This window comes from Marmota marmota, unplaced genomic scaffold (genome assembly GCF_001458135.2).
Source record: "Marmota marmota marmota unplaced genomic scaffold, marMar, whole genome shotgun sequence".
Taxonomy (NCBI): domain Eukaryota; kingdom Metazoa; phylum Chordata; class Mammalia; order Rodentia; family Sciuridae; genus Marmota; species Marmota marmota.
Genome location: NW_025999982.1, coordinates 24697398 through 24723764, shown reverse-complemented (window position 1 = coordinate 24723764; position 26367 = coordinate 24697398). Strand labels below are relative to the sequence as shown.

Below are 26367 nucleotides of genomic sequence, written 5' to 3'. Positions count from 1 at the left end.
ACTCATCTCCTAAATAGTAGAATCTCAAGAGGACAGATAAATTATAAGTTCATTCTTGGGCCTTTATAACTTTATATTTCAGAGACCCTTCATTATGAGGAACCTTAAAAGCATTTGTCTCTGTATATCTGGGTCTTTTCCATGATGATGGTTCCATGGTTGCTTAGGTTAGACTCCCTTTGGCTTCCTAAGTTTATCTTTCATGTCTGATAACTGCAGGAAAGAAATCCAGGAGCCTACACATGGCTGATAAGCAAGGCAGATTGGCAGATGACATTGGAAAAAAGTATTCATTGAGCCAGCACTCTCCAAGCCCTGTGGTAGAGAGCCTAGCTTCACTGAGAGAAACTGGATTATACTGTACAGCAATTGTAAGGAGTGCTTCTCTGTAAACATTCTGATGTTTGCAAATATATACATGAAGAACATTTGGCACAAAAAGAAATAAAGACTTTTCCTAATCTTTGCTCACCACTGTTATTGAGAACATGTAAACAACAGAAAAATCTGAATTAAGTGAAATAAACCCTTGGTTTCTCTTGCTGATTGTGAGGAATCTTGGAAATTTTAAAACTCCCCTTTGTCTGTGAGGAGTACATTTTAACTTCTTTTTTGTCTTCCTAGTTACAATTTTTATAAGTTAACAGAATATCTCACTTCCCTAGCCTCGAGCAAGGAGGGAAAAAATAGTATTGGTTTATATACAAATGGAGAACTACAAAAGGGGACATTTTTGTGCAATAGAATGTAATTCTTTTGCACTTTTTTGTAGTGAGTTTCTGTTGTGATTATTTCATTGAATTCAGTAGTAAAATACTTCTGGTAGCTGAAAAACTCTTTTGGGTAAGAAATCTGAGTATAACAAATCTAAAAGATATCTAGTCATACTGCTTTTAAAGTTAATGTCAGCTTACTTCAGCTTGTTGCTGTTTTCTTCAGGTTTTTCTTAGAGAAAGCTCATTTTGCCCCATAGTTCCCACATTTATTCACTTATTCCTCCTTTTGTTCATGCAGATTTTCATGGCAGTCAACCCTTAATAGACATGACATTTGTTCCAGGCTATATGGATACAGCAATGAGCAATCATACTTCCTACAGTTAGGAAATGAAGAATTTCTGCTCATCAATTAGCTGCCCCACAGCTTTCATTGAAGTCAAGTGAAGCCAAGCCACTAAGTTCTTAAACACATAGGTCCTCTGCGGGTGAGATGTGGCAGGCATTTCATGTCCTCTGCTCTGTTCAGTTATTGTGCAGGAATATTCACCAGAAACTTTGAGAATCTGAGAAAGGGCTCAGGATTTCTGTTTCTGGGGAATAGTTTAAATGTTTATTGTCTCAGTTCTGAAATGCACCCCTACCCCCACCCTATGCACACACACAGTACAATTCCTAGATCTCTAACACTACAACAATCAGCAAGGAGTGTTACATTCCATTTGTTTAAAAAAAATTATAATAAATGGGGAGTATATTTTAGTATGGAAGGTAAGAAAATTAGCATATTCTCAAGTATCTCACAGATATGGAGTGATCAATTGCTCATTTTACAGAAGGCTAAGAAAGTACTTTCAAGCTTGCCATCAAATTCTGCTTTCCTCTCTAGTACACCATAGACATTTTTATTTAATTCCAATGATGTAACACATGGAATTCTTTCCCAAATATCCATGTTGAGAAATCAGGCAGCTTGGCAGTAAATTCCTAAATTCCTGTCCTCAAGAGAGCATATCAGAAAGATCTATGTCCATATTCTCTCTCCAGAAAATACAACATGGACTAGAGCAGGAGTATGTAAGCCTTTTCTCTAAAAGCCTATAGTATAAATGTTTGAAGCTATGTAGCAGTCTAATCTCTGTCACAGTGACTCAACTCTAACTTTCCACCATGCAAACACCCACAGATAATATTATATAAATAAAAATGCCTACATTCCAGTAAAAATTTTGTGTATAATATCAGGCATCTGGCCAAGTTTGGCTCAGATACCATAGTTGGTCAACCCCTGATCTAGGTAAACATTATTCTGAGCAACGGCAACATTTCTCCTACTTATTTATTTTCTCACTCCTATTTTATATTCTATCACATACTGAAATAAACCTAAGTATGTACCTTAAGTAGTGGAAAAGATAATTATTCATTTATCATTAGTTGTCATTTGTAATAACAATGTCTTGAAAAAGAATATCCTCAGAAACCTAATATATATCTACTAAGTACAATTTTTTTCCAACCTTGATAGATTTGCCATTATTTTTCTATATTTGCATTTATTTCCCTTTGCTTATAAATATAATTAATTTTTTTCTCATCCCATTTAGCAATCTTTTTGAGCAAATTCTTAGTAGCAATTGAACTTTCCAGGGACAAATGTCCTATATCAGTTGTCCTTGGTCTTCTGGAAGTTTCCATTTGATATTTCCATTCTTTTCACTCTTTGTATCAACTATTGGTGCCAATATATCTCTATCTTTCTAGTTACCTTTATGTCCACTTCATTCCACCAAAGATCTGTGCATAAAATCTGTTCTCTGTGCAGAACTGATTGAACGATGCAGATAATATAGCTTTTGGAATAACATAAATGTCACTATGAGTTTGATATTAAGCTCCTTTGGAGGAGGGCCAGAATCTAGGAACAGAGACCTTACAATAGCTATATTCTATTATACACAAAATCATGTTTTTTTCTTGGTTTGGGTATATGTTCCATAACATTGAGGATAATGGAAATGCATTTTAACAGACAAATGTGTTTTCCTCGTGTATCACATACCTCTGTACTTTCTGAGTTCTTTACTTGGAAAATTTGATGTGATAATTCTTTTTCTTTACTTATTTTGATACCTAAAACTTTCTCTGCAGCATATGCTGTTCATTTCTCACTTTGTCTGCACAATGAATCTCAATTCTGGATCACCTGAGAATCACCCAGGGAGCAGAGGAAAAATACCAAACTGTAGATTCCGCCCTAGAAAGTTTCCTAATTAGGTGGTTTATAGGACAGAGAATAGGCATTAATTATTTTGGGTTTTGTTTGTATAAAATTCTTAGTAGATTCTCAAGTTAATCAAGGCCTAAGAAAACATTACTTCACTATATCCAATTTATTTTTGAAGTCTGTATTCGAAGATTAAGTGAGGAATGGATTGCACTGATACTCCTCTTTCTACTTTGCAGCATTAAAATCTAAAACATAATAAATGTGCAGTTATTCAAGGACTTTAGTTTCCATTCTCTGAGAAAAGCTAGGAAAGTTTAATTCCAAGTGGAAAAAAATTATAAATAATATTTAAAAAATAAATAATACAAGTGTATGTGTGTGTGTGTGTGTGTGTGTGTGTGTGGCTTTAGCTTTCAGTGGTGAGACTTTTTAATCTCTTTTTCTTGGTTTGCTAATTGTGTCTTAAGTTACCTTTTTTGTTGTTGTTAACTGTGAAATCATGTGTGTGTTACTGTCTTTCTCTTGTTCATAGCACCAGAAGAATGGGCCACAACCCGCTCCAGCTTAAAGGCACCACCGCCAAGGTCAGCCAGAGGGGGATACAGGGAACACCCCTATGGTAGATATTGAAGGTCCTCCTCACCTGTGACCTCACCTCAAAAGACAATTCATAGCCTGTGGTCTCCACATAAACAGCAACAAGACAAGTAATAGTCCTTTTTTGTTTGTTTTTCTATTCTAGGGATAACTGCTCATAATTACTCCCATATATTTCTTGTATTTCCCTCTATACTGTTGTCGTGGCATTGACACTAGTATTATTTTACAAAACAAATTGAAAAAGATATTGGCAAGCATAGTTTATAAACCATTCAGTAGGATGATATTCTCTTGGTTGTTTTTCATTGTTGTGTGTAATCTTTTTTTTTCTTTTTTTTTCTTTTATTTTTTAAGAAAGAGCATGAATCTGTTGACAGATTTTGAGTCTCAACCAACTAGCAGAAATTTTGTTTAGGGTTGCTAAAAGACTGTAATATGATTTTTGAACTAGCTGATAATAAAGTTGTAGATAAGATGTTTTAACCTGTCTTTTAATATCTGTTAGTTAGATAAAGATGTTCGATATTAAGTTTGTAAATTTAATTTTAAATGCTGTTTTAATGGGGTTGAAAACAAGCAGCTACTGTATGTATGTAGCTAACTGAATTTGTTCAGTGTTTTAACCTGTATTTGTTAAAAAAGAAAAAAAAAACACACATAAAGTTCCATGTGTAAGCTTCTCTAAATAGGAAACCACAATTTGTCAAATATGTTTGCCATAATTTGTCAATAAAGCTGAAAACTTTTGTAAAAACTAAATTTGGAATTACTTGTTTTCTAGCTTTAAATGCCTGCTTTATTTCTTCTTCAAGAGATGCCTAAAATGTTTTCTATTTAAAAATTACAAAAATGAACCCAAGCCTGTTTTAAGATATTTGTGTAATACTTTAAAATGTATTAATAACTTATGGTTGTTAAATAATTTAAAAGTTAACAAACTAAACTGTTACATGAATCATGGTTAGTAAACACTAATGTATAACATGTTAATGGAAAAAAATGGATTTAGAATAATAAATGGATTTTAAACTATCCTCTAAGCTTTATCTTGCTAAACACAAATTCTGATTGACTTGTTTGCATTAGCATGTCTCTCGTGAGAAAGAGTAATGGAGTATAAAGAGGTAAGATTACCACTTACCACTGTCTAAATGCCTAGTTCTTCAACCTTTGAGTTTCCCCGCACATTAAATATCCCATCCAACATGTAAGCATTGCGTAGATTCACTTTATTGTTTTCACTCAAAGGAGTGCGTGGACTTCATTTGCGTAGTTGATAACAGTTTGTTTTGACAAACAAATCATCAGTGTCACTGGCCAGTTGTTGCTATTCAACCTCAAAAACTTTATTTGTAATTTTCAGTGCTAAATATCACCGCCCTTGAAGGCAGTTTAGAGGGCTGATATTTCTTTTGAGACTATCAGACTTGATGGCTGATGATTATTAAGGAAATATGTCGCAGGACTCAAAGGATGACTAAACGTTAAACAGGTAACACTAATAGTAACTCTGTAATTTTGCCTATGCAACAGTAATGTTAAATATTCTCAGTTATTAAGTTCCTGATAGTTAAAAAAGTAAACCTACAAAAACATAACAAATAGGTCTATAGGCTATTAAAACAACTAATTAACATTAACTAGAGGCACCAAAATTATTTTACAATATATAACCCTCAAGGTAATAAACAGAACTAAAATTAACAATAATAGTAATGCAACTCTTGCTAACTTCAAACGTAAGCTAAATTTTGATGGAAAACAAAAAAGAAAGCGAAAGACTTGATGGTAGGGATGAATGCCAAAACCGTTGATCTTTTCAATATAGTTTTTTTGTTTATGGTGGCTTTTTGTCGATGTGATTGGTTTACTTTTTTGCTGCTAACCAGCTTAGGCATATCGCTGTTCAGTTTTTGCAGCTGGAGTTGCATGCTAATAGTTTTATGAAGTGTGTGTTTGTCATCAATTAAAATTGTAAATATTTGCCTTTCACAAAATGCAGTTGAGTAATATTTAAGTTTTCTTTTTCTATTCTTTCTCACTCTTCCAGGTACCCACAAGCAAGGAACACATAATTGAATAGCAGATGTGATGGGCTAACAAGGATGTGGAGGTAAGCTAATTTTTTTTCTTTTTTAAAGTCCATAGTCTTTAGTAGCATGACAGCGTAATGCAACCTGAAGCCTTAGCAGTGAGTTAAAACACCAAGTGCCACTTGTTGAAAGACTAGAAGAGCTTAGACTGCTGCCAAGGAACTGTGTTCTTTTTATCTTTGAAATAAAGATCTGATTTGGCTTTTACCTGGCAAGGCTTTCTGAGTTTATTCAAAACTCGTCAAATAAAATGTGAATTAGTGATTAATCTTCAGCCCTTTTCTTCACTGTGAACTTGCTGTCCTATATTGTGCCTCTCCTTAATCATACTAAAAGAGAATTAAAACTTTCACTCTGCAGACATAAAAGAAGGAAATCCCAACCACTGGGTAAGATAAAAGGAAGGGAAAAGGTGCCCCATGACTACATCCCATCTGGAGAATCAACCAGAATATTTACACATCATCCTTATTCCCACATTGGCCCCATGGGATTGATCAACACACTCCTTATTTTTCATCTGCCGTTCTATTTGATTTAGAAAATAGTTACTGAGTACCAAGCACTGTTGGAAATCGAGACTTGATTTATGTACATATGAGCTGAAAACTTCAACCAACCAACTTCCAGCTGAAAATGGTGCAAGGATAGTTCAGACATCCTCAGGCTGGCCTGATGCTAAGAGAACCAAAATGACCTGATGCAATGTTCAAAACAAGGTTAAAAACTCCAGTTTTCTCCCTCTGGGTCTTTTGCTACATACAGAAATATCCATAATCCATGTCAGCCTTAAGGAAGTGCTGAAGAGAGCTATGGGGAGCCTGGAGATTGCTAGTGATGGGGAAGGAAGGAGACTGAGGGAGCCATTAAGAGGAACTGGAATGAAAAGAGTAATTTGCCCCGCTCAAGGATGAGGAAGGGAGATCTCCTGGGAAGGGAAAAGGCTGTCTTAATTCAGGGAGCTGGAAAAATTCAAGAAGCTTTTGATAGGAGAGTGGAAGGTCAGTGAGCATGGAGGTTCCCATTCATGAGATAAGCTGAGAAAGCACACCTGGAAAGGCAGGTTGAAGTCAGGTTCTGGTTAGACTGTCAAATTGTTCAAATTCTATGGGAGAAAAGTAATAGGAAGCTACTGGAAGTCTGCAGTAAAGAATGAGAACTATTCAGAGGCAAAGTGTCCCAAGCAGACAAGGTAAACCTCACATCTAGTCACTTTCATAATTACTAACTACCTCCTCATCTGAGCTTCAACTGAAGGTCCTCTATCTGCAGAATCAAAGATCAAAAGTTCCAGAGAGAGAAAATTTGAAATTTACTTATCAATGCTATTCTAAATCTAATTTGACTATTTAAAAAGTTTCTGTTTTTATAAAGCAAAGGGAGAAAGAATCTTTAGTTCAGGTATCCTGCCTATTATATATTCTTCTTTGTCCTCTTTAATCAAGAGTTTTGATTTGGTAAAGTGAAAGAAAATTCCACTATAGTTTGTTATTCTTCTGACATATCAGTCTGTATGTTTTTCATTGTTGTTCATTGTAATGATTTGATGGTTGCTGCGGTCTTGTGAACTTGTGGCTCTCTCACTGCTCCGAGATCTTTGCATGCATAAATTCATGGCAGGGTCATCACAGCAGAAGCACCAATGCTGAACAAGAGAAGAGAAAATTGTTTTTAAAGCTCAAAATATAAGGATTTTGAGTTTCAAAATCCTGATGGACTTTGGACATAAAGTTTGTGTATTAAACAGTAGATTTAAAAGACTCCCATCTACCATATTTCATTCATTTGCAAAATAAATACTATCCAGGTTGAAAGGAGAGCTCAAGAGACAGCAGTATCTAAGATATTAATGTAGCCTTGAATATGGGTCATAAAGCATGCCATTTATTCTATAAATAAACTCAGATAGGTTTAGAACACACGTCATGTGTCTCAATTGGTTCCTGGAGAGGCAGAAAATCTCATAGAATTCTCCCAAACTACAGTGAGTCTTTAGATATAACTATAGAATTTTTCCCTGTCCTAGCTAGAGTAAACAGGAGATAGTCCCCCTTCCACACCCGCAGAAAGGCAGCGAGGGTACAGTAACATGGGCATGAACCAAAGCTAATTAGGATGCAGACATATCAGAGGGCACAGCAATATAGCCATATGCTTCCTGCCACCAATACTTGCAGAATATAAATTACATTCAGGAAAAAGACAGGTAGAAAAATAAGACCCTGAGTGGACAGAGAAACTCCTGACCTAAATTAATCTGAATTAACTAAAATCATTTATATTTTCTGTTTTCTACCTGGATAATGGGGACTTGAGTTTGAAGTGAAGCTATGGTATAGAAAAAATAAAATAATGTATATGTAGCAGAGTCATATGTAGAGCTTAGCTGAATCTTAAAATAATAAGGCAATGAATATATGAGTTCCTCTGGCACTACGGAATGAGAATTTTCCTCAATGAAAATGGAAAACATTCGACAAGTGGTCCTAACAGGTCAACATGTGCACCGCCAAGAAGATACCTCCTCTTGTCCATATCAGAAAACGATGCTGTGTTCCACTTAGATCCCATTATGACATCATGTCTACTCTCATGAATTTGAAAGTGAAGTCTTCCAAAGATAGTAAACATTTTAATGTCTTACCTGGAGAGGCAGAAAACCTCATAGAAATATATATAATTATATAGAATTATACACACACATATAATATATATATATGTATATAATGTCTGACACTCACTTCATGCAAGTGATATAAATTTGCATGGCACATGAAAGCTTTTAAATAATGGTGTTCTATCTAAATGTATTTTGAAGTTTCTGTATGCATGCTTCACACATTCTTTCAGATAATGCTGTAAGCCTTGGTCCTGTATAACTACTGGAAACTCACTAAACATCAAAGGTAGCTGGCATGGGCACTACACAAAGAACCTAGGTAGTACGTTTAGGTCTTGTAGTATTTAGATAATTTTCACTTTTGGTTTATTATGGAACAAAGACCATTTGGCTTGATAACAATCAAAGCACTAACAGTTTTTAAATAAAGTCAGCAGAGAATGACATGTGTAAGATTCTTGGGAATTGCTTAAAAGTAAATTATTTTTGTTCCTTTAATTGTTCATCTTAAAATATATAGTCTGGTGTTTAGAAAACCACATATGCCCTTCAGAAATGCAACCCTTTAACCATGGAATTCTCTATTTCTGTGTCTCTTGTTCAAGTAATATAGAAGTTTGTAGGAGTTGCTTCTTTCATTTTAAAGGGAGTACAGAATAGTGATCAGCAGGCTGAATGGGCACTATGAGGTGGCTCAGTACTCAGTTTCAAGTGTCTGCACGAAGGGACCTGCTACTGAAAAACTGTCTGTGTGCTGCTTAGCAGATTCCATGAGAAGGTTTAGTTTTTACTGAAAATAAATGCAGTTAAAGGATTGGAAATATATAATTCTATGGCAGTTTACTAAGTTGATTATACAATTTATGTTTGGCATGGAGGTATAGTCTTCACCATCATCATCATCATTATCATCATCATCACCGTAGTACCTTCTATTTTTGAGCATACATGCCAGGCAAGGTACTTAGAATTTTGACATAGAACTTACATGAAGCACCTGTAATTCTTGAAGCAAACATGCAGAGGAAATGTAGTTAACCTCATTCTACAAGGGGAAGCAATCTCACACTGCTAATGTGTAGCAAAGCACTTAAAAGAAAGATAAGCCACATACCTTCCAAATTGTATGGAGGTTCCCAACTTTGAGTAAATTTGTTTAAAAAAAATGGAAATTCCAGGCCTTAAAACAATTTCTATTCTGTAGCAATTGAATGAATTTTCACTTAAAAATATTGATTAATTTTTAATCCTGAACTCCATCTTTACTTTGCTCTCTCTTCAAATTTGTTTTTCTTTCAAACTTTCTGATTCCATCATAAAAAATATAGATTAAAGTTTTCCACATTTGTCACAAAGCATGACTATGGTCTTTTGTAGAACAAATGAATTCATTTATAATCTAAATTCAATTTTGACATTTTTTTCAAAAATATTCACATGATTAAATAAGCATGAAAGCAATTTCAGTCTTTGTTCTTCAATCCATAGATCAGAACTCTACTTTAAAGAATGAGGGTCAGTTTCAAGACAGAAAGCCATGCTGTCGTGTGTTGGGAACACAAGTGAAAGTACCAGCCAATGTTAAATATTTTTTTAAAGAAACTATTTCCTGTTGCCAATATAATATGTAACATTAGTCTGGAAATCCTGGTTTCCTATTAAATACATGAGTTATAACAAAATAGCTTTTTATTTTGACCAACAGTTACCACCAGTCTTCCACATCCATCATGAAGATTAATTTCCCATTTTCTTTATGTAGAATATGTTAATTTGTACTCAAAAGATTATTTGCATTGGGAGAGAACAGGTCACTCTACTTAAAAGCCATTTTGTATCTCATTCTTTTATACTTAATTCTGAGCAGAATTGAGAGCAAAGTAGAAGTTGCCTGAACGTGCACACGCACACGCGCGCGCACACACATACACACACACACAAATAATAGAATGAGCCACTTAAAACTTGACATCTAGTTGCTGAATGCTGATTTTAAGTTTCTGACCTACCATGTTTCATACTGTATGGTGGTATATCATGAATTATTTATTTCCAAGAAAAATTTGGAGACAGTTGGATCCTATTCTTAAAACTTTTCTGGAGACAATTCTCCACTAGACACAGGTCTCCTGGCATGAGTTCTATTGGAAGGAATCGTCTGTCTACCTTATGCAGGTACACCATATTTCCTATCTTCTAACCTCATAGTCTGCCTCTATTGACACCAGGACATCTTTGAAGTTCTCTGATACTATCATGCCCATTCCCACTCCCGCTTCCTAGTAGCTCCTTCCATTTTCCCACCAGCACATAGGGAGATAAGAGGACAAAGAGAAAAGCTGAATTTTTCTACTTGGGAGAAAGGTATATACAGATCCTTTGCTGATTTTTATTTATTTTCTTTCATAACTAAAATTTATTTTAATTGATAAAACATAAAAATCATGCATATTAATAGGATGTTATCTGATATTTTGACATATGTATACATTGTGTAATGTTTAAATCAGGTTAATTATCTATCTCCTCGTTTATCATTTAATTATTGTGAAACATTCAAAATCCTTTCTTCTAGCATTTTGAAATGTACGATATATTATTGTTATCTATGGTTACCCTACCATGCAATAATAGCACACCGGAATTTGCTCCTATCCAACTGCAAATTAGTACCTTTTATAATTTGGATGTTCAGTGTCCCAAAAAATCTCCTGTTGATGCAGGAGGTGAAATTATTAGATTATGAGAGCTGTGACCTAATCAGTAGATTAATCCATTGGATGGGTTAATTACTTGGATGAATTACTGGGTGGTAACTGTAGGCAATTGGGGCCTGGCTGAGGAACTTGGTCACATGGAAACTTTCTTGGGAATTACATATCATATCCCTGGCTATTCCCATTCTCTTTTTACTCCCTGGACACTCTGAGTTGAGTAGCTTTCACTCACCATGCCTTTCAACCATGATGTTCTGCCTCACTTCAGAGAAAAGGAGTTGGCTGACCATAGACTGAAACTCTGAGCCAAAGAAACCTTTTCATCCTCTAAGTTGTTCTTGTTGGGTATTTTGATCATAGGATGCAAGGCTGATTAACACAGTACCTAATCAACCTTTCTCCATCACTCCTTCCTTCTCTTCTTAGCCTCTGATAACTACCATTCTACTCTAAACATCTATGAGATCAACGGTTTTTAGATTCTCATATGAGTGAGGATCATTTGGTAATTGTCATTCTGTGCTTTACTTATTTCACTTAACATAATGATCTCTAGTTCCATCCACATTGTTGCAAATTACAGGAGCTCATTCTTTTAATGGCTGAATAGTACTCCATTGTCTATATGTACCATATTTCCTTCATCAGCTGATGGGACACTTAAGTTATTTCCATTGTGAATAGTGCCACAGTGAACATGGGAGGGCAGATGTCTCTATGAGATACTTGTTTGTTTGTTTGTTTGTTTCCATTCAGTATATACACTGTAACAGGATTGCTGGACCACATAGTAGTTTTATTTTTAGGTTTCTGAGTAATTTCCATAGTGTTTCCCATAATAACTGTAATAATTTAGACTTTTACCAACAGTATACAAGTGTTCCCTTTTCTGCATATCCTCTCCAACTCTTGTTGTCTTCAGACTTTTTGAGTATAGTCATTCCTACTGGTGTAAGATGATATCTCCTTGTAGTTTTGATTTGCCTTTTCTTTATTATCAGTGATGTTGAACATTTTTTCACATAACTATTAGCCATTTGGGCAATAATTTTTGAAATCGATATTATCACATTCATCTGAAAAATTTCTCTGGATTCTTTCAATTACTTGATAACTTCTAAGAAATTATGAGTTGGTTTAACTAATTAAAAACTCTTATTTATAGTGAGCAATCATTCAGGCACAAAAATTATTATCTTATGATAGGGAAGAATTGAAATTGAACATTGTAAATATGTTTTGGAGGGGTTCCGTTTTTGTTTTCAGTTGTCTCCTTTTTTATGATTACAGAAATGGATGTGCATTCTAAAACTCAAAAGTCTCTCAGAGTTGATATATAGTTCCTTGGGTTTCCTCTCCTTCATTCCTTCATTTGATATTTATTTATGATTTTTATTTATTTTAAATAAATATTTTAAATAAAAACTTTTAATTTAACATTTATTTATTTATTTTAAATAAGATGCTGGCATGTAGATACATAATTTTCATGTTCAGAAGGGAGTTGATTTTTTGTTTCTTTGTGAACAAATAAGATTAAACCCACTTCTGTCAGGTTGATATGCATTTGTATTAATACTGCATTAATAGACTATGAAAACAACCTACAGGGCATGCTCTAGGGGGTGAGCAAAATTACTTTTAGAAACCTGATGAGTGGGCACACCTGTACTTGTAACAACTCAGGGAGCTGAGGCAGAAGAATCACAAGTCAGAGGGCAGGAGGGGCAAAAAATAAAAGGAATGTGTATAGAATTCAGTGGTATAGCACCCCTAGGTTCAATCCCGAGTACCCTCCACACACACACACACAAAAAAAAAAAAAAAAAAAAAAAAACCTTTCAGCTTATTTTCCTTGTCTGAAAATTTTAACTGTAAGGCATCTTCATGGTATGTATCAAATGTGTAAATAAAAATTTAATACATAAAATATTCCTATTATCCACATAAATATGCAAATTAAGCATTTAAAATTGTCTTAATAGTTAATTAATGGTATAATTAGAACACAGTTGTAAAAAATATCATCATAGGGCTAGAGTTGTGGCTCAGTGGTAGAGCACTTGAGGCACTGGGTTCAATTCTCTGCCCCACATATAAATAAAGTCCATTGCAACTAAGAAAATAGTTTTTAAAAATCATTATATTCATAAGCAACATATATTGAGTATCTTTAATAACAGGCATTACATGTTTATACACAAAGATCTTATAAGATGCTGCATAAATATTGCTTATATTAAAACTGACCTAAAAGTGAAAGAGAGACTAATAGTAATTTGGTACAATTTTTAAATTAATAATATAAAGAAAAAGACATGTATGATAATGGAGTGCGTAATACATGTCACTATATGAAGTGTTTAAAAAAGGGTACTTCGTTTATTTTCTGTACAACACTGTATATAATGTAGTTGATATTGGCTTAAAATATTGAGTCTTTCACAATATCCCTAATCTTCATATATATACACATAAGATATATAATATATATTATATGTACACACACACATATATATATATGTATATATACACACATATATATATGTATGTATGTATGTGTGTGTGTGTATATATATATATATATATATATATACACATACATACATACATATTTTAGCCTTTGCAGGTTGTGGTAGTACAACCCTGTAATCCCAGTGGCTGGCAAGGCTGAGGAAGGAGAATCACAAATTCAAAGCCAGCCCCAATAACCTAGTAAGGCCCTAAGCAACCTAGCAAGACCCTGTCTCAAAATAAAAAATAAAAAGGGCTAGTGGTATGGCTCAGTGGCTAAGCACCTGTGAGTCAATCCCTGGTATCAAAAAAATTTAAAAATTTAGCCTTCACAGAGGTTGAGATATCCTAAATCAAATAATATAAAACTTCAATTAAAAATGAAAATAAAGTACAAAATTATGTTTCTAGAGAAATAGTCATAGTTACTTGCTCAATGAAAACATGCTTTATTATATTAATTATAAAAATAAGACAAAGTTTTCCATCAATTATCTGTTGTCCTATATGAAGATACACACTATTGAAGTGTTATTCCTTATAATACTTAATAATAAGATACCAAAATGAAGGTGAACATGAGAATTTTGAAAATATAGATTTGAAAAGAAAAATAATATAGCTAGAAGACTGATAAAGATCTATTAGAAGTGCTGAGATGTAACAGGTAGGTCACTGATAATATCCTCAAAGGAGTGAAATGTCATCAGATCTTCTAAAAATTCTTGTAAATCACTATTATGTACAACTTACCACTTAAAGCAATAACTTTAGAAATTAAAAAAATATATGCTTTCCTGTTACAGCAAATATTGAACACCTCTACTATTGAATACATCTTGAACTTTTATTGTCAATGTCAGGACGACTCCTCCCTCCCTCCCTCCCTTCTTTCTTTCTTTCTTTCTTTCTTTCTTTTTCTTTTTCTTTTTCTTTTCCTTTTCCACTTGAGAGTTGTCTTCCTTTTTTGTCCAGTCTGGCCTTGAGCTCCTGGACTCAAGTGATCCTGCTGCCTCAGTTTTCTGGATATCTGGGACTACAGATGTGTGCCACTACACCCAGTTCAGAAAAATTATTTTCTTATACTATTGTATGTTTCTTTTTTATTTTTTCTTTTTATTTTCTTTTTTTTAATAATTTGGACAATTTCTATGTGTCCAATGTTGAATTTTTTAAAAAAAAATTATACTAGCCTCTCACAGCATATGGTAATTAAAATTTATGTTTTTAGAAAATTAAAAATACTGCACATGACATACCTTTGGAATTATTCAGTGACATTAAAAAATGGGAGTACTAAATCTGTTAATGCTAAGGGTATGCCAATGTAATCTTACCACAGTGCTCTAAAATCTTATTGATGTCAGAAAGATGCTTATATTTTAAGAGTCATCTAGTTTGGTGTACTATAAACTGCAAGGAATAAAATAGTCTGTCTTGGAAGCATTAATTCTATGAAGATTCTCAATAAGAAATCATTGTTCATTTGTTGTACTTATATTAAGAAATATGTAACAGGGTATTATAAAGATTAATTCATAATAAGCAAAACTTGGTGATGAGTTCATTTGATTCCTCAGAAGTTAGAACTGTTAATTAAATTCTATCAGAATTTAACTCTAAGGTGTTTGTATAATTGAAGTAATATCCAAATGATGTATTGAGTCTACACTTTCTACTACTAATTTTATATTTCTAACTTATCACTTAAGGGAATGAGTGCAAATGACACTAGTGATGACAGCCTGTTACTAAATGAATAGGCTCAAAAGAAAGTGGCCTCATAACAATTTACAGCTAAAAAATATATAGTGGTTGTCAAATAGTCTACTTAACTGTCACATAAGAGAAAAAATGGCATTAAGCAGAGCATCTTGGTTTAAAGATGTCCAAGAAATATTTTGGGGGAAAAAAACAGACTTTACGTTTCTGATAGAAGAAATTGGATCCCTTTAGGAAAAGGCTTAACATTTTAAATCTGAACTAGTATATTGATCGAGGTTGATGGGAAGCATTTACCAAATATTACTAAATGAGGAAATATCTATCAATTTGCCTTCATTTTTTTCTAGTCTTGTAATATTTCCTATGTACTATCTATGATTTGTACAAATTATTATATTGATGTGTATGTGAAATGTTAACATACTATGATATTTCATTTACAAATATATATATACATAAATATATGTCTCAATACTTTAAAAATAATTTTGTATTTAATGATCACAACAATTCTATGATAAAGCAGGGTAAATTTTCTTATCCTAATTTTAAAGGTAAGAAAACAAGATCTTACAATATTAAGAGGTTTACCCAAAATAATTACATGAATTCTACATGTTGGGCTTGGACTGAAATATATCCTCTCAAAGTAATTAACTTTCTCATTGCAGTAAATGATAGTGTCTGATTGTAGAAAAGAGAATAATTGAGGTTGAATGAGAGGCAAAATTCTTCATGGATAGTAATTACTATGCATCTCTTAATAAAGCACTTTCCAAAGTTAACAAAAAGTATTGACATTTTTTTCTAGATATAAACATTTACTCACAACCTTAATAATTTTGATATTTACATGTCTACAAAGGCATGCCTTAATAATGAATAACTTAAAAATTATCATTCATGTAAAATAATGAATTTACTCAAAACTAAGGGCTTACCAAATACAAAGGTGTATACTGAATTTGTATATATCAATTTTTTTCTGATTCTAGCTGGGAGAGAATAAATTGAAATTAACCAAAAGTGTAAAATATGTAAAAAATATGTAATAAATAAATAAAAACCTTCTAATTTTGATCTAAAATATATAAAAATTATGACTCCATTTCTCTAGCATCTACAATTACAAGAACTTTGAAAGAATGAAAATTGGGCTTTTATTCTCCACTAAATAAGAATTAGCATACATTTGCCATTATATTTTATATTTGCATTAGTCCTTCCATCTTAAAAAGAAAAAGCACTTTATGACTACTAGGTAACTGATATCCTTAAATGTCCTATGAGTTTCAAAGTCTGATTTTGACTTGGTTGATAAAGAAAAACAGAAACTTCACAATAATTTCCTAATTTTAAACCAAGAACTCTGTTTTTGAGAAAAGGATCTCAGAGGATCTAAATTAAGCAGATGAGTAGTTAAACTTAATTTACTAAGCAATTTCATTTATCAGCCCAGAGACTTAGGCATCTTCCATAAGACAACAGTGATCTGTGAGGATTATGCTCTTTGGTCCAGTTTGTCTCTGTCCACCTTTACTTTAGTGCTGAAGTGTATTGCAAGGACTCAGAAATACCTATTTGTCACAACCCTGAAGAAATACATGGAAAATCAATACACGTTTTACAATTAATTTGCTGAATTACACTATGTAGAATACATATCTCCTTTTCCAATACAAAAGCAGCATATATGAGAGGTTTAGGCCCAGAGTTTCCAGGTCAGCTCTCATTCCTGAGTTTGACAGGATTTCTTGAACTTTTACTCCTATGGTCAGATAGCTAACTGAGCTATGCACTTCAGGTAAGTGTGCTCAGAGCCCTACTGAATACTGGTTAACTGCAGAGAACAGGAAATCTATTTTTTTTGATACTTCAGTTGCAAACAGTGAAATGAATATGTGTATTTGGTGATGAGAGCCTCTTCACCACCAACCACATCCCCAAATGTCAGGGAAGAAAGGATCTATAACATGGTATAAATGAAAGTTGATTTTTAAATAGATCTACAATATCCATAACAAATAAGAATAATGTTTTACATCATATAGAATGGTTTTAATGTATGTATTTTCTTATAAAAACAAGTAATTTTATAATGCTATGTGGCAAATACCTAATTAGACATTATTTCCTTCTCTACTGAGTCTGGATTTGCTTTTAGAAATATTAAGATATATTATAAATATTTTTTGTTTTGTGTACCATTATTATATAATTAGACTGCAAATTCTTTATTTATTGTGTAATTAGACTTTGTTTTACTGGAAAACTATATTTTAATTCTTAAAATAACCCTGAGTGATGATATTAATGTGTTGCAGCTGTATTCAGTCAATTTTATATATTTATCAAGCAGCAGAAGTGACACATACTTCAGTTTCAAAGCCATTTGTATGCAGAACTAATAGTTTTATTCTGAATAAGATCATAGACAACATCAAAATATAGTTATTCAACTTACCAGCTAGGGGTTCCTAAGTACAGTATTATTCATTTTTAATTTCCTTCAATATACAAAAAGACTAGAAAACAATTTGAGAACAGAAATTTTGGGACCAGATACAATCTGTTAATTTGTCAATGACTATTATTATGATGTAATCAAAGTTCGAACTCAAATTATTGGAGTAAAAAAAAAATCTATGAAAACCTTTGATATTAGAAGTATAAACAAAGTAAATTCCTACTTATAATACATAAACATAATACATAAAATATTGATTTATAATATTTCTAATGCTAGCTATACTTGTCCTCCAAAAATATTCAGATATTATCAGAATATAACTAAATGAATAAATTACTTATTTTAGACTTTAATGGAACATTACTTATATAAATTTTCTATTTTTCCATATAATATATTTACCCCACCTCCAATTTTATTGCTTAAGCTCTTTTCAATTTTTAATTTTTCCTTCTTTGAAATAAGAAAGTATAGACATAAAATATTATCTACTAACCTAGTTATATATTCATCTGGGGTAACATACTATATTGAAGTTTACTTGAAAGTAAAATTGAGAATTTATTATTTAATTCATAATCAATTTATCAATGAAATACCCAGTGAACACATTCAAATATTTTTTTAATTTTTATTTATTTATTTTTTATTAGTTATACATGACAGTACAATGATCTTGACATTTCATACATTTGAATCAAATGGGGTATCATTTCTCATTTTTCTGATTGTACAGGTTGCAGAATCACATTGGTCATACAGTCACGTATATATACACAGCAATAATAATGTCTATTTTATTCTGCTGTCCTTCATATCCCCCCTTCTCCTCCCCTCCCCTCCCATCACTTCTCTCTATCCAATCTAATGTGACACACTTCTTTTTTTTTTCTCCTCAAACATCATACATTTATTCTGTATAACGATGAGGGTCTCCTTCCATCTTCGCGCAATTCCCCTTCTCCCTCTTTTTCCCTCCCACCTCTCTTCCCTATTTAGTGATAATCTTCTTCTCATGCTCTTCTTCCCTATCCCATTTTGAGTCACCCCCCTTATATCAGAGAAGACATTCGGCATTTGTTTTTTAGGGATTGGCTAACTTCACTTAGCATAATCTGCTCTAATGCCATCCATTTCCCTGCAAATGCCATGATCCTGTTATTTTTTAGTGCTGAGTAATATTCCATTGTGTATAAATGCCACATTTTTTTCCATTCATCTATTGAAGGGCATCTAGGTTGGTTCCCCAGTCTAGCTATTATTAATTGTGCTGCTATAAACATTGATGTGGCTGTGTCCCTGTAATATGCCATTTTTAGGTCCTTTGTGTATAGTCCAAGAAGAGACATAGCTGGGTCAAATGGTGGTTCCATTCCCAGCTTTCCAAGGAATCTCCATACTGCTTTCCAAATTGGCTGCACCAATTTGCAGTCCCACCAGCAATGTATGAGTGTACCTTTATTCCCGCATCCTCACCAGCACTTGTTGTTGTTTGACTTCATAATGGCTGCCATTCTTACTGGAGTGAGATAGTATTTTAGAGTTGTTTTAATTTGTATTTCTCTGATTGCTAGAGATGGTGAACATTTTTTCGTGTATTTGTTGATTGATTGTATATCCTCTTCTGAGAAGTGTCTGTTCAGGTCCTTGGCCCATTTGTTGACTGGGTTATTTGATTTTTTGTTGTTTAACTTTTTGAGTTCTTTGTATACTCTAGATATTAGAGCTCTATCTGATGTGTGAGGGGTAAAAATTTGTTCCCAGGATGTAGGCTCCCTATTTACCTCACATATTATTTCTCTTGCTGAGAAAAAACGTTTTAGTTTCAAATCTTTATGTCACTTTTTAGTTGCTCAACAGCTTGAAAACTATAGTAGATATGAATTACAATATGAATTATTACCTAAAATTATGTAGAATTAGAAATAGTATATCCAATGAAGTTATAATATTGAATTTATTTGTGATATATATTTAAACTACCATAAAAGTCAGTCAATTCCTCAAGTAAAATGTGCTGCAACACTACAGAGCCACCTTTATTTATTACAAATAATAAAACTAGCACTAATCAGATTCAAATCAATTCACCTGCATATTTTTTGTGTGTCTGTGAAACAGTGTTTAAGAAATGTAAAATGAGCTAAAAAATGAAAGGCTTGTTGCTTCATAATCAAAAGCAGTCAGCTTTAAACTTCAACCAGCCAGGAAGATGATAAGTTTGTCATTTTTCAATTGTGTTCTTAGTAGGAAGTTGTCAGGAATGTTTGACATCTCTTAAATTTGCATCTCATTTGTCCCTGTTTATGAACCTTGTGTTGATATGTTAAAACACAGGACAGCCAAGGTGCCATTTTAAAAATATACGTATTACACTATTTGCAAATACCATGCCTGGTGTGAAAAGATTTTCAGTTTCAAAAAAAAAAAAAAGAAAGTGTACTCTCTTTTCTTCGTACTTCTGTTTCTCTCTCCTGTGTGTAATGACATTCAATTAACTTGGAACAATAAGGGACATTAATTAATTGGCCTAATATAAGAGACATCAGGGCTCCTATATTACAATGAATAAATATGGATGAATATAATTTACTACAGCTAAATAAATACAAAAACCAGAAATCATTTTTCTCATATATTAAAGAATGGTAATATTTCAATGAAAAAAATATACTCAGAGTTTTACAAAACTTCAATCAAAGATAGTTCACTTTTGAATTCATCTGACCTAGTCATTTCTATTATAATACTGTTTTGATCTTCAACATCAAGCAGCAAGGCTCTAGTTACATATATCATTTTCTTCAAATGTTTGTTTTATTGTATTCCCATCAGAGAATAATATTTTTAATATTGATGTAAGCTCCATATTCCCAAGATGATTGTATGAGATATTATAAGAAACCGGGGAATTTTTACTGATAGGTGAGTTCCCATTAAACATAATTCTCAAGTGACTTGTTAGAGTTTATTTGTCAAATAATTCAGGGTATAAAAGTAGCACATATACATTAATTGAACCACCATTAAGCAGTATGATTGTTTGTTTTTGGTTGATAGAGGACATAAAGATTCGTACCCTGTGGTGGAAAACAATTAGGTCCTCTGATGCACATGCTGTTAAATATACTAGTACCAGACTTATACCAGTTTCACTTTCCAGAATAGCAATCAATTCTACCCAGTCACAGGAAGCTGTATTTTCACTATGTGTCTTAGCTGCTTATGAATATTGTCCTGCGCCTCATGCCTTATGCTAACTGCCATGACTAACAGTTGTCATTATCTTCATTCAATCTCATCAAAAACTTCCTCAGGAAAGACTCATGTATCTAGAAGGCTGTTTAAACTATTTTCAAAAACACAGAATATTAAAAGGTGCGATGGATAATTTATTTTGTTTTGAGTATGTCTGACAACTGCTGCTATTGTTAAATTTGCCATGAAGTGGATTGACATTTAGAGATGACTATATGTATGATTGCATAATGCTTTAAACTTGTTCTGCTCATCTGAGGCTATAAGTGAAGATATATGATAGAAAACTCAAAAGTTGGAATAAATCTAACACTGATTATTTGGGGGTTTAATATTTTTAACAGCAAGTTGAGTCACTTCATCCATTTGTGATTTCATTTATGAACTCTGCTTACAAGACAGGTACAGAAAACTTCATTAGGAGCCTAAACAGAAATGCTTAAGTGGATGAAGCAGCTTTTTGCATCAGATGGAAGCTAAGCGGGATATTAAATTAATGTCAAACAAGTGAGAAACTCTTTTGCTTTTCTTTTACATTATAGCAATTTAGCAGTAATGTATTGATTCTCATATATACATGATTCTTGTGTCTAATGTAACCAGAATTTAAGGATATAAAGGAAATCCCAAACAAAAATCAACCAATAAGGAAATATATTTTGCTGAAAGAATGGGATAAATGTCCAAACTATTTCTGATAATAAGGAGAGTGGGGACCAAAAGTTCATGTGAAGAAGAAAGATCAGGCACTATGCATGATGTATCTTTATAGAGCCTTTACAGAGCTATTGTAGTCATCTTTCCACATTTTGCCTTTTGTAATAGAGGAGAATTCAGTTTTGTGGAAGAGGGCTGGTATATTGGGCCATCCAATAAATGTTTGTGAAACAACTAGAGCTGAAATGGAACACAGTGGAGCAGAACATGGTACCACAGAACCATGAATATTCATTCCCTTCTGAAATTCTAATTTGTTTTGCAACAAAAGAAGATATAAATGTATGGCTAAACAGATGGTCAGTGACATTGATGATTCAAAGGGTATGTTTCTATTCTCTTCTTTATGTGCCCTTGTATTAAAAAATAACATCTAGAGAATACAGAAAAGGTGAAATATATTTGTTTGATGAGACAAGAAATTGTGTAAGATATTTCATAAAATTTTTCTTAAAGTCCTTAATTTTTTCTGAACATTAAATTGCAATTCCCAGGATCAAACCTTCAGAAAAACCTTAGGAAAGATTTGAGATAAGTGAAAATAGGTTATAAATAATGTAGAAACACCATCCCTTCTTCTATTTTATGTCTGAGAAGTTTGGAAGAAGTCAGCACCTTACTTTTGTGCTCACCTTGAGTCTGACCTAAATGTAACATCTTTCCAGACTCTTTCCAAGGAGGATTATTCTGTACAATATTATACTTCGTTAGGAATTTGCCAGACTATGAGTCTGGTTTATGCCCACTATTCTAGTGTTATTGCTATGGCTACCTCTCACTTTCAGAAGTGTTTCAGTATGGATGACAAATTATGGTAGTCTTATCTAATAATAATAATGAAAAATTAATAATAAATCTTTATTGGACACTTGCTATATGTGAGAGATTTGGAAATGCTTTTAAGGAACAATGAATTCTTCACAACTCAGTAAGGCACATATTTTATTGTCCCCACTTTGCAGTTGAGTCAGAGAGGTTAAACAGCATAACCTATTCTCACAGTGGGCGAACCTAGATCAGGAAGTCTGATGTATCATAACTGGACAGAGTATGGTGTGCTGTCTTCCCTATTTGCTGATTGGTGTAATTAACTTCATTCTACTTAATGTATTTAAGAATTACTACTAGTTCCAATTTGTTATTCTTCCTAGATTTTAGAACTTGATAAGGTTCATGCTTTATAAGATGCAAGAAAAAAGCACCAAACTGAAACTATAATCCAACTGGTTGATTGATTTACTGAGGGACTAGTTTATGCCAGACACTGTACTTGGGATTTGCCCTGTGTAATACCACTGATGCTTAAAATAGCTCTGCAAGGCAGAATGTGTGAAGCCTATAAAGATGTATGAATTGTTTTAGCTTTAGCTCTAAATTGGCTCATAGGTTAAAAATAAAGATTGGGGGATGAAACCGTGTCATCAGGCCTCTCCAGCTCTGATCATTCTATGCCTGCATAGCTCTGGATGTAACTTGAGTATAAAGATTTAAGACACAGAATCTGGATTCAAAGGAAACTTCCTAGGGGCAAAAGGAATTCTCTAACACCTCCTATTTGTATTATCTATCATGCAGGGAGTGCTTAATAATTAAGGAAATGTGCTTTATATACCTCTTAAAAACTTCTGATTTCTTCCTCAAAATAGCACAAATAACAAGAAGATTTGGATTTGAACCAATGTAAGTTTAACTCTATTATGCTGAAGAGAGTATCCTTCTCTGAATCTCTCCAGAAATTTCCCAATTTAGAAACCTTTCTGAAAAATAATTGTAAAGGATGAATAAATAATATTTTCTCATGATCCAGTTTGTTCTACTACTGTGTGAAGAATATGAATATTAAAACGTGAGAGTAATGTGTTAAGATTGCTTACAGAAAATCCCTTTTCATTTTTTTTTTTAAAAAAAGTATAGAAATTTTTAGTGCAGAGTAAGTTTTTGTTGTTGTTGTTGTTTTTAGGTGGTGGGGTTAAGCCCGGGGCCTCACAAATGCTAGAAAACTGCTTTCCCACTAAGCCACATCCCCAGCCCTATAGTGTAGATTAAGTTCTGTGTGCTGCAGAGAAAACAGTAAATGTAAGCCTGTCCCTTCCATACAAGATGATTACAGTATATTCAGGGATACAAGAATAAAAATGCACAGATATGGATAGTGTGATATGACCAATGCCTATGTAATTTGAACAGTGATTCTTCACTAAATATGCATATCAGCATTAAGTATGGTGTTTTAAAAATACAGATACCAGGGCTGGGTTTGTGGCTCAGTGGCAGAGCGCTTTCTTCGCACATGTGAGACACTGGGTTCAATCCTCAGCACCACATAAAAATAAATAAACTGAATAAAGATATTTAAAAAAAGACAAAATACAGATGCCAAGCCAGACACAGTGGTGGATGCTTGTAACCCCAACTATACCAGAGGATTAGAAAGGAGGACCAAAAGTACAAGACTAGCTTCAACAATTTAGTGAGACCCTGTCTCAAAATAAAAAGTGAGAATTTAAAAAGGGCTGGGACTGTAGCTCAGGTGTAGAGCATCCCTGGGTTTAGTCAAAACAAATAAGTAAGACAGATAGATGCCTGAACCCTGTTTACATTGACTAAATAAATTTCTGAGATTGGAACATGGAAATGAGTATTTTTAAAACTCTACAGGTGATACTGATGTACACTATGGATAACAACCAGTGGATTAAAATACATATGGAATATATTAATATTACAGATTGAAAAAGAAGTTAATTTGGGCTGAGATTTTAAAAAGATGGTGTCATAGAAGAGATGAGATTTCAATGGAAGGTCTGAAATGGACAGAAGGTAAGTGAAATAACATTTTTTTCTTTTTATAGCTTAAAATAAAATCTTTCCTTTAAGGCTTTCATTCTTTTACCAATATATACCTGGAAATATTATTATTCTCTAATATATTTATGATAGGACTACATAAAATCAAGCTTAAAATTTCACTTAAAAGCTTATATATTACTGTATATATTAGTGTATATACTGTATATATCAGTGATTAATATTAATATCCATAATAAAGAAATGTAATCACAGCTAATAAATATAATTTAGACTACAAACCACCAAAAGGCAGGCTTCATGTTTTATTCAAATTTTGATTATATGATCTTTACTATAGGGATTGGTGTCTAGAATACACATTATATGTATTTGTTGGATGAGTGAGAAACTTAAATTTACTCAGTTTATTCATTCCACCTTGCTTTTGAGGCAAATTGCCATGGTCTCCTGTTGAAGGATCTAGTATTTTACCTGTGAAGGTCTGGGTTGTTTGTTTGTTTTTTTCTTTACTTTATTGTTTTGTGGTATTAAGGAATGAATCGAGGGGTGCTTTCCACTGAGTTACACACTCAGCCCTTTTGATTTTTTTTTTTTTTATTTTGAGACAGAGTCCACCAAAGTTGCTAAAGCTATCCTTGAACTTGAAATTGTCCTGTCTCAGTCTCCCAGGTCATTGGGATTACGGGTGTGTATCACCAGGTCCAGATACCCTCCTGTGTTTTTTTGTTGGTTTGTCTGTTTGTTTGTTTGTTTGTCTGGAACTGAGAGCTACCAAAGAAGTTGACAATTAGCTTGTAAGAATAAAGTTTTAGGTTTTCTCTTTGCCAGAAAAGACCTCAGGGTAGAAGATAAATGCAGAGAAGGCAAAGGAGTTGTGAGCATGTAAGCATCAGCAGAGTTCTTCTATGTTAATGCCCAGAACAGGTGGCAACCTTATTCTCAGATCCATCCTCCCAACAGGAAGAAGCAGAGTTCCCAATCCTAACCACAGGCAGGAGCAAGGCTTCCGAAGCTCTCCCAAGTTCTATCTGCTGACCCCTGCTTTTCTGTAAGAAAAGGTTATTCTGTCACTACTTTGCTTGGGGCTGTTCGTGGTGCTTTAAAGGCACAAACAGATCACATAGAATCTTCCTCTCACTCTATGTTAGGTCTTCCCGGCACAGGTGAAGCCAGGCTTCCTTAGCTTTTGTTGTGGTAATGGAAAAAAAAAATGTCAGGAGATGTTCATATTATCCACGAGGAATTTTATAATACATTCGGAAATACTTTTAAAGGGAGAAAATAATAGGAAGAGGAAAGAATGGAAACAAAACACCGATGGGAAAAGAGTAGAGTGGGCTGAGGGTAGAAAGCTTTGATGTTATCATTCATACTGGGCTTAGTTGTAAAATGAGTCATTAAAACATTTTTAGAACATTTTCAGTGTGAGACAGACATTTATTTTGGCATTAGGGAGGGGGCAAGTAAGATCTGGAAGACAAATGTGGGCAGAAGTTATTGTCACAGTTACAGGTGCCTGTGAGTTCAGCCTAGTGCCCCTAAGGATGACCAGGTTTTTCTTCCCCATCAATTGCTTCTGGTTCAGTTAACATGACTCTAGGGTAGCAGGTCTTTAAAGGACCATGCCATTCTAAAGGACTATTAAATTGATTCCTGAGGGCACATGGAATTCAGATCAAACCATAAAACTTCCATACTACTAAGTGGAATCTTAGTGATTACTAAGATTACAAAGTAACCAAGGGAACTAATTTGCAAGATGTGGATCAAGGCATGTATCCACTGGCCATCTTAGGAATGGTGATACTTTTTTTCCTCCTTTCCCCTCAACCAGGTACTGTGTGATTGCCTCATCCCAGAGAAGCCTGATCATCATTAGGAAAAAACATACTGAAA

General features: G+C 33.4%; 1 protein-coding gene across 18 annotated transcripts in view; it reads left to right on the top strand.

The window, feature by feature from the left end:
- Khdrbs2 (KH RNA binding domain containing, signal transduction associated 2) overlaps nucleotides 1–26367 on the top strand; it is a 585248-nt gene that overhangs the window by 531129 nt on the left and 27752 nt on the right. For 2 of the 18 annotated variants that reach the window (XM_048805601.1, XM_048805593.1), the window contains exons 9-13: nucleotides 3479–3653; nucleotides 5597–5659; nucleotides 21342–21450; nucleotides 23307–23340; nucleotides 24389–24480. In XM_048805601.1, the coding sequence (XP_048661558.1) occupies nucleotides 3479–3576 (98 nt within the window). In that variant the 3' untranslated portion in view covers nucleotides 3577–3653; nucleotides 5597–5659; nucleotides 21342–21450; nucleotides 23307–23340; nucleotides 24389–24480. Of the gene's footprint in view, nucleotides 1–3478; nucleotides 5039–5596; nucleotides 5660–21341; nucleotides 24481–25431; nucleotides 25520–26367 lie in introns of all 18 variants that reach the window. The other 16 variants (XM_048805594.1, XM_048805588.1, XM_048805599.1 and 13 more) reach the window with 15 other exon arrangements.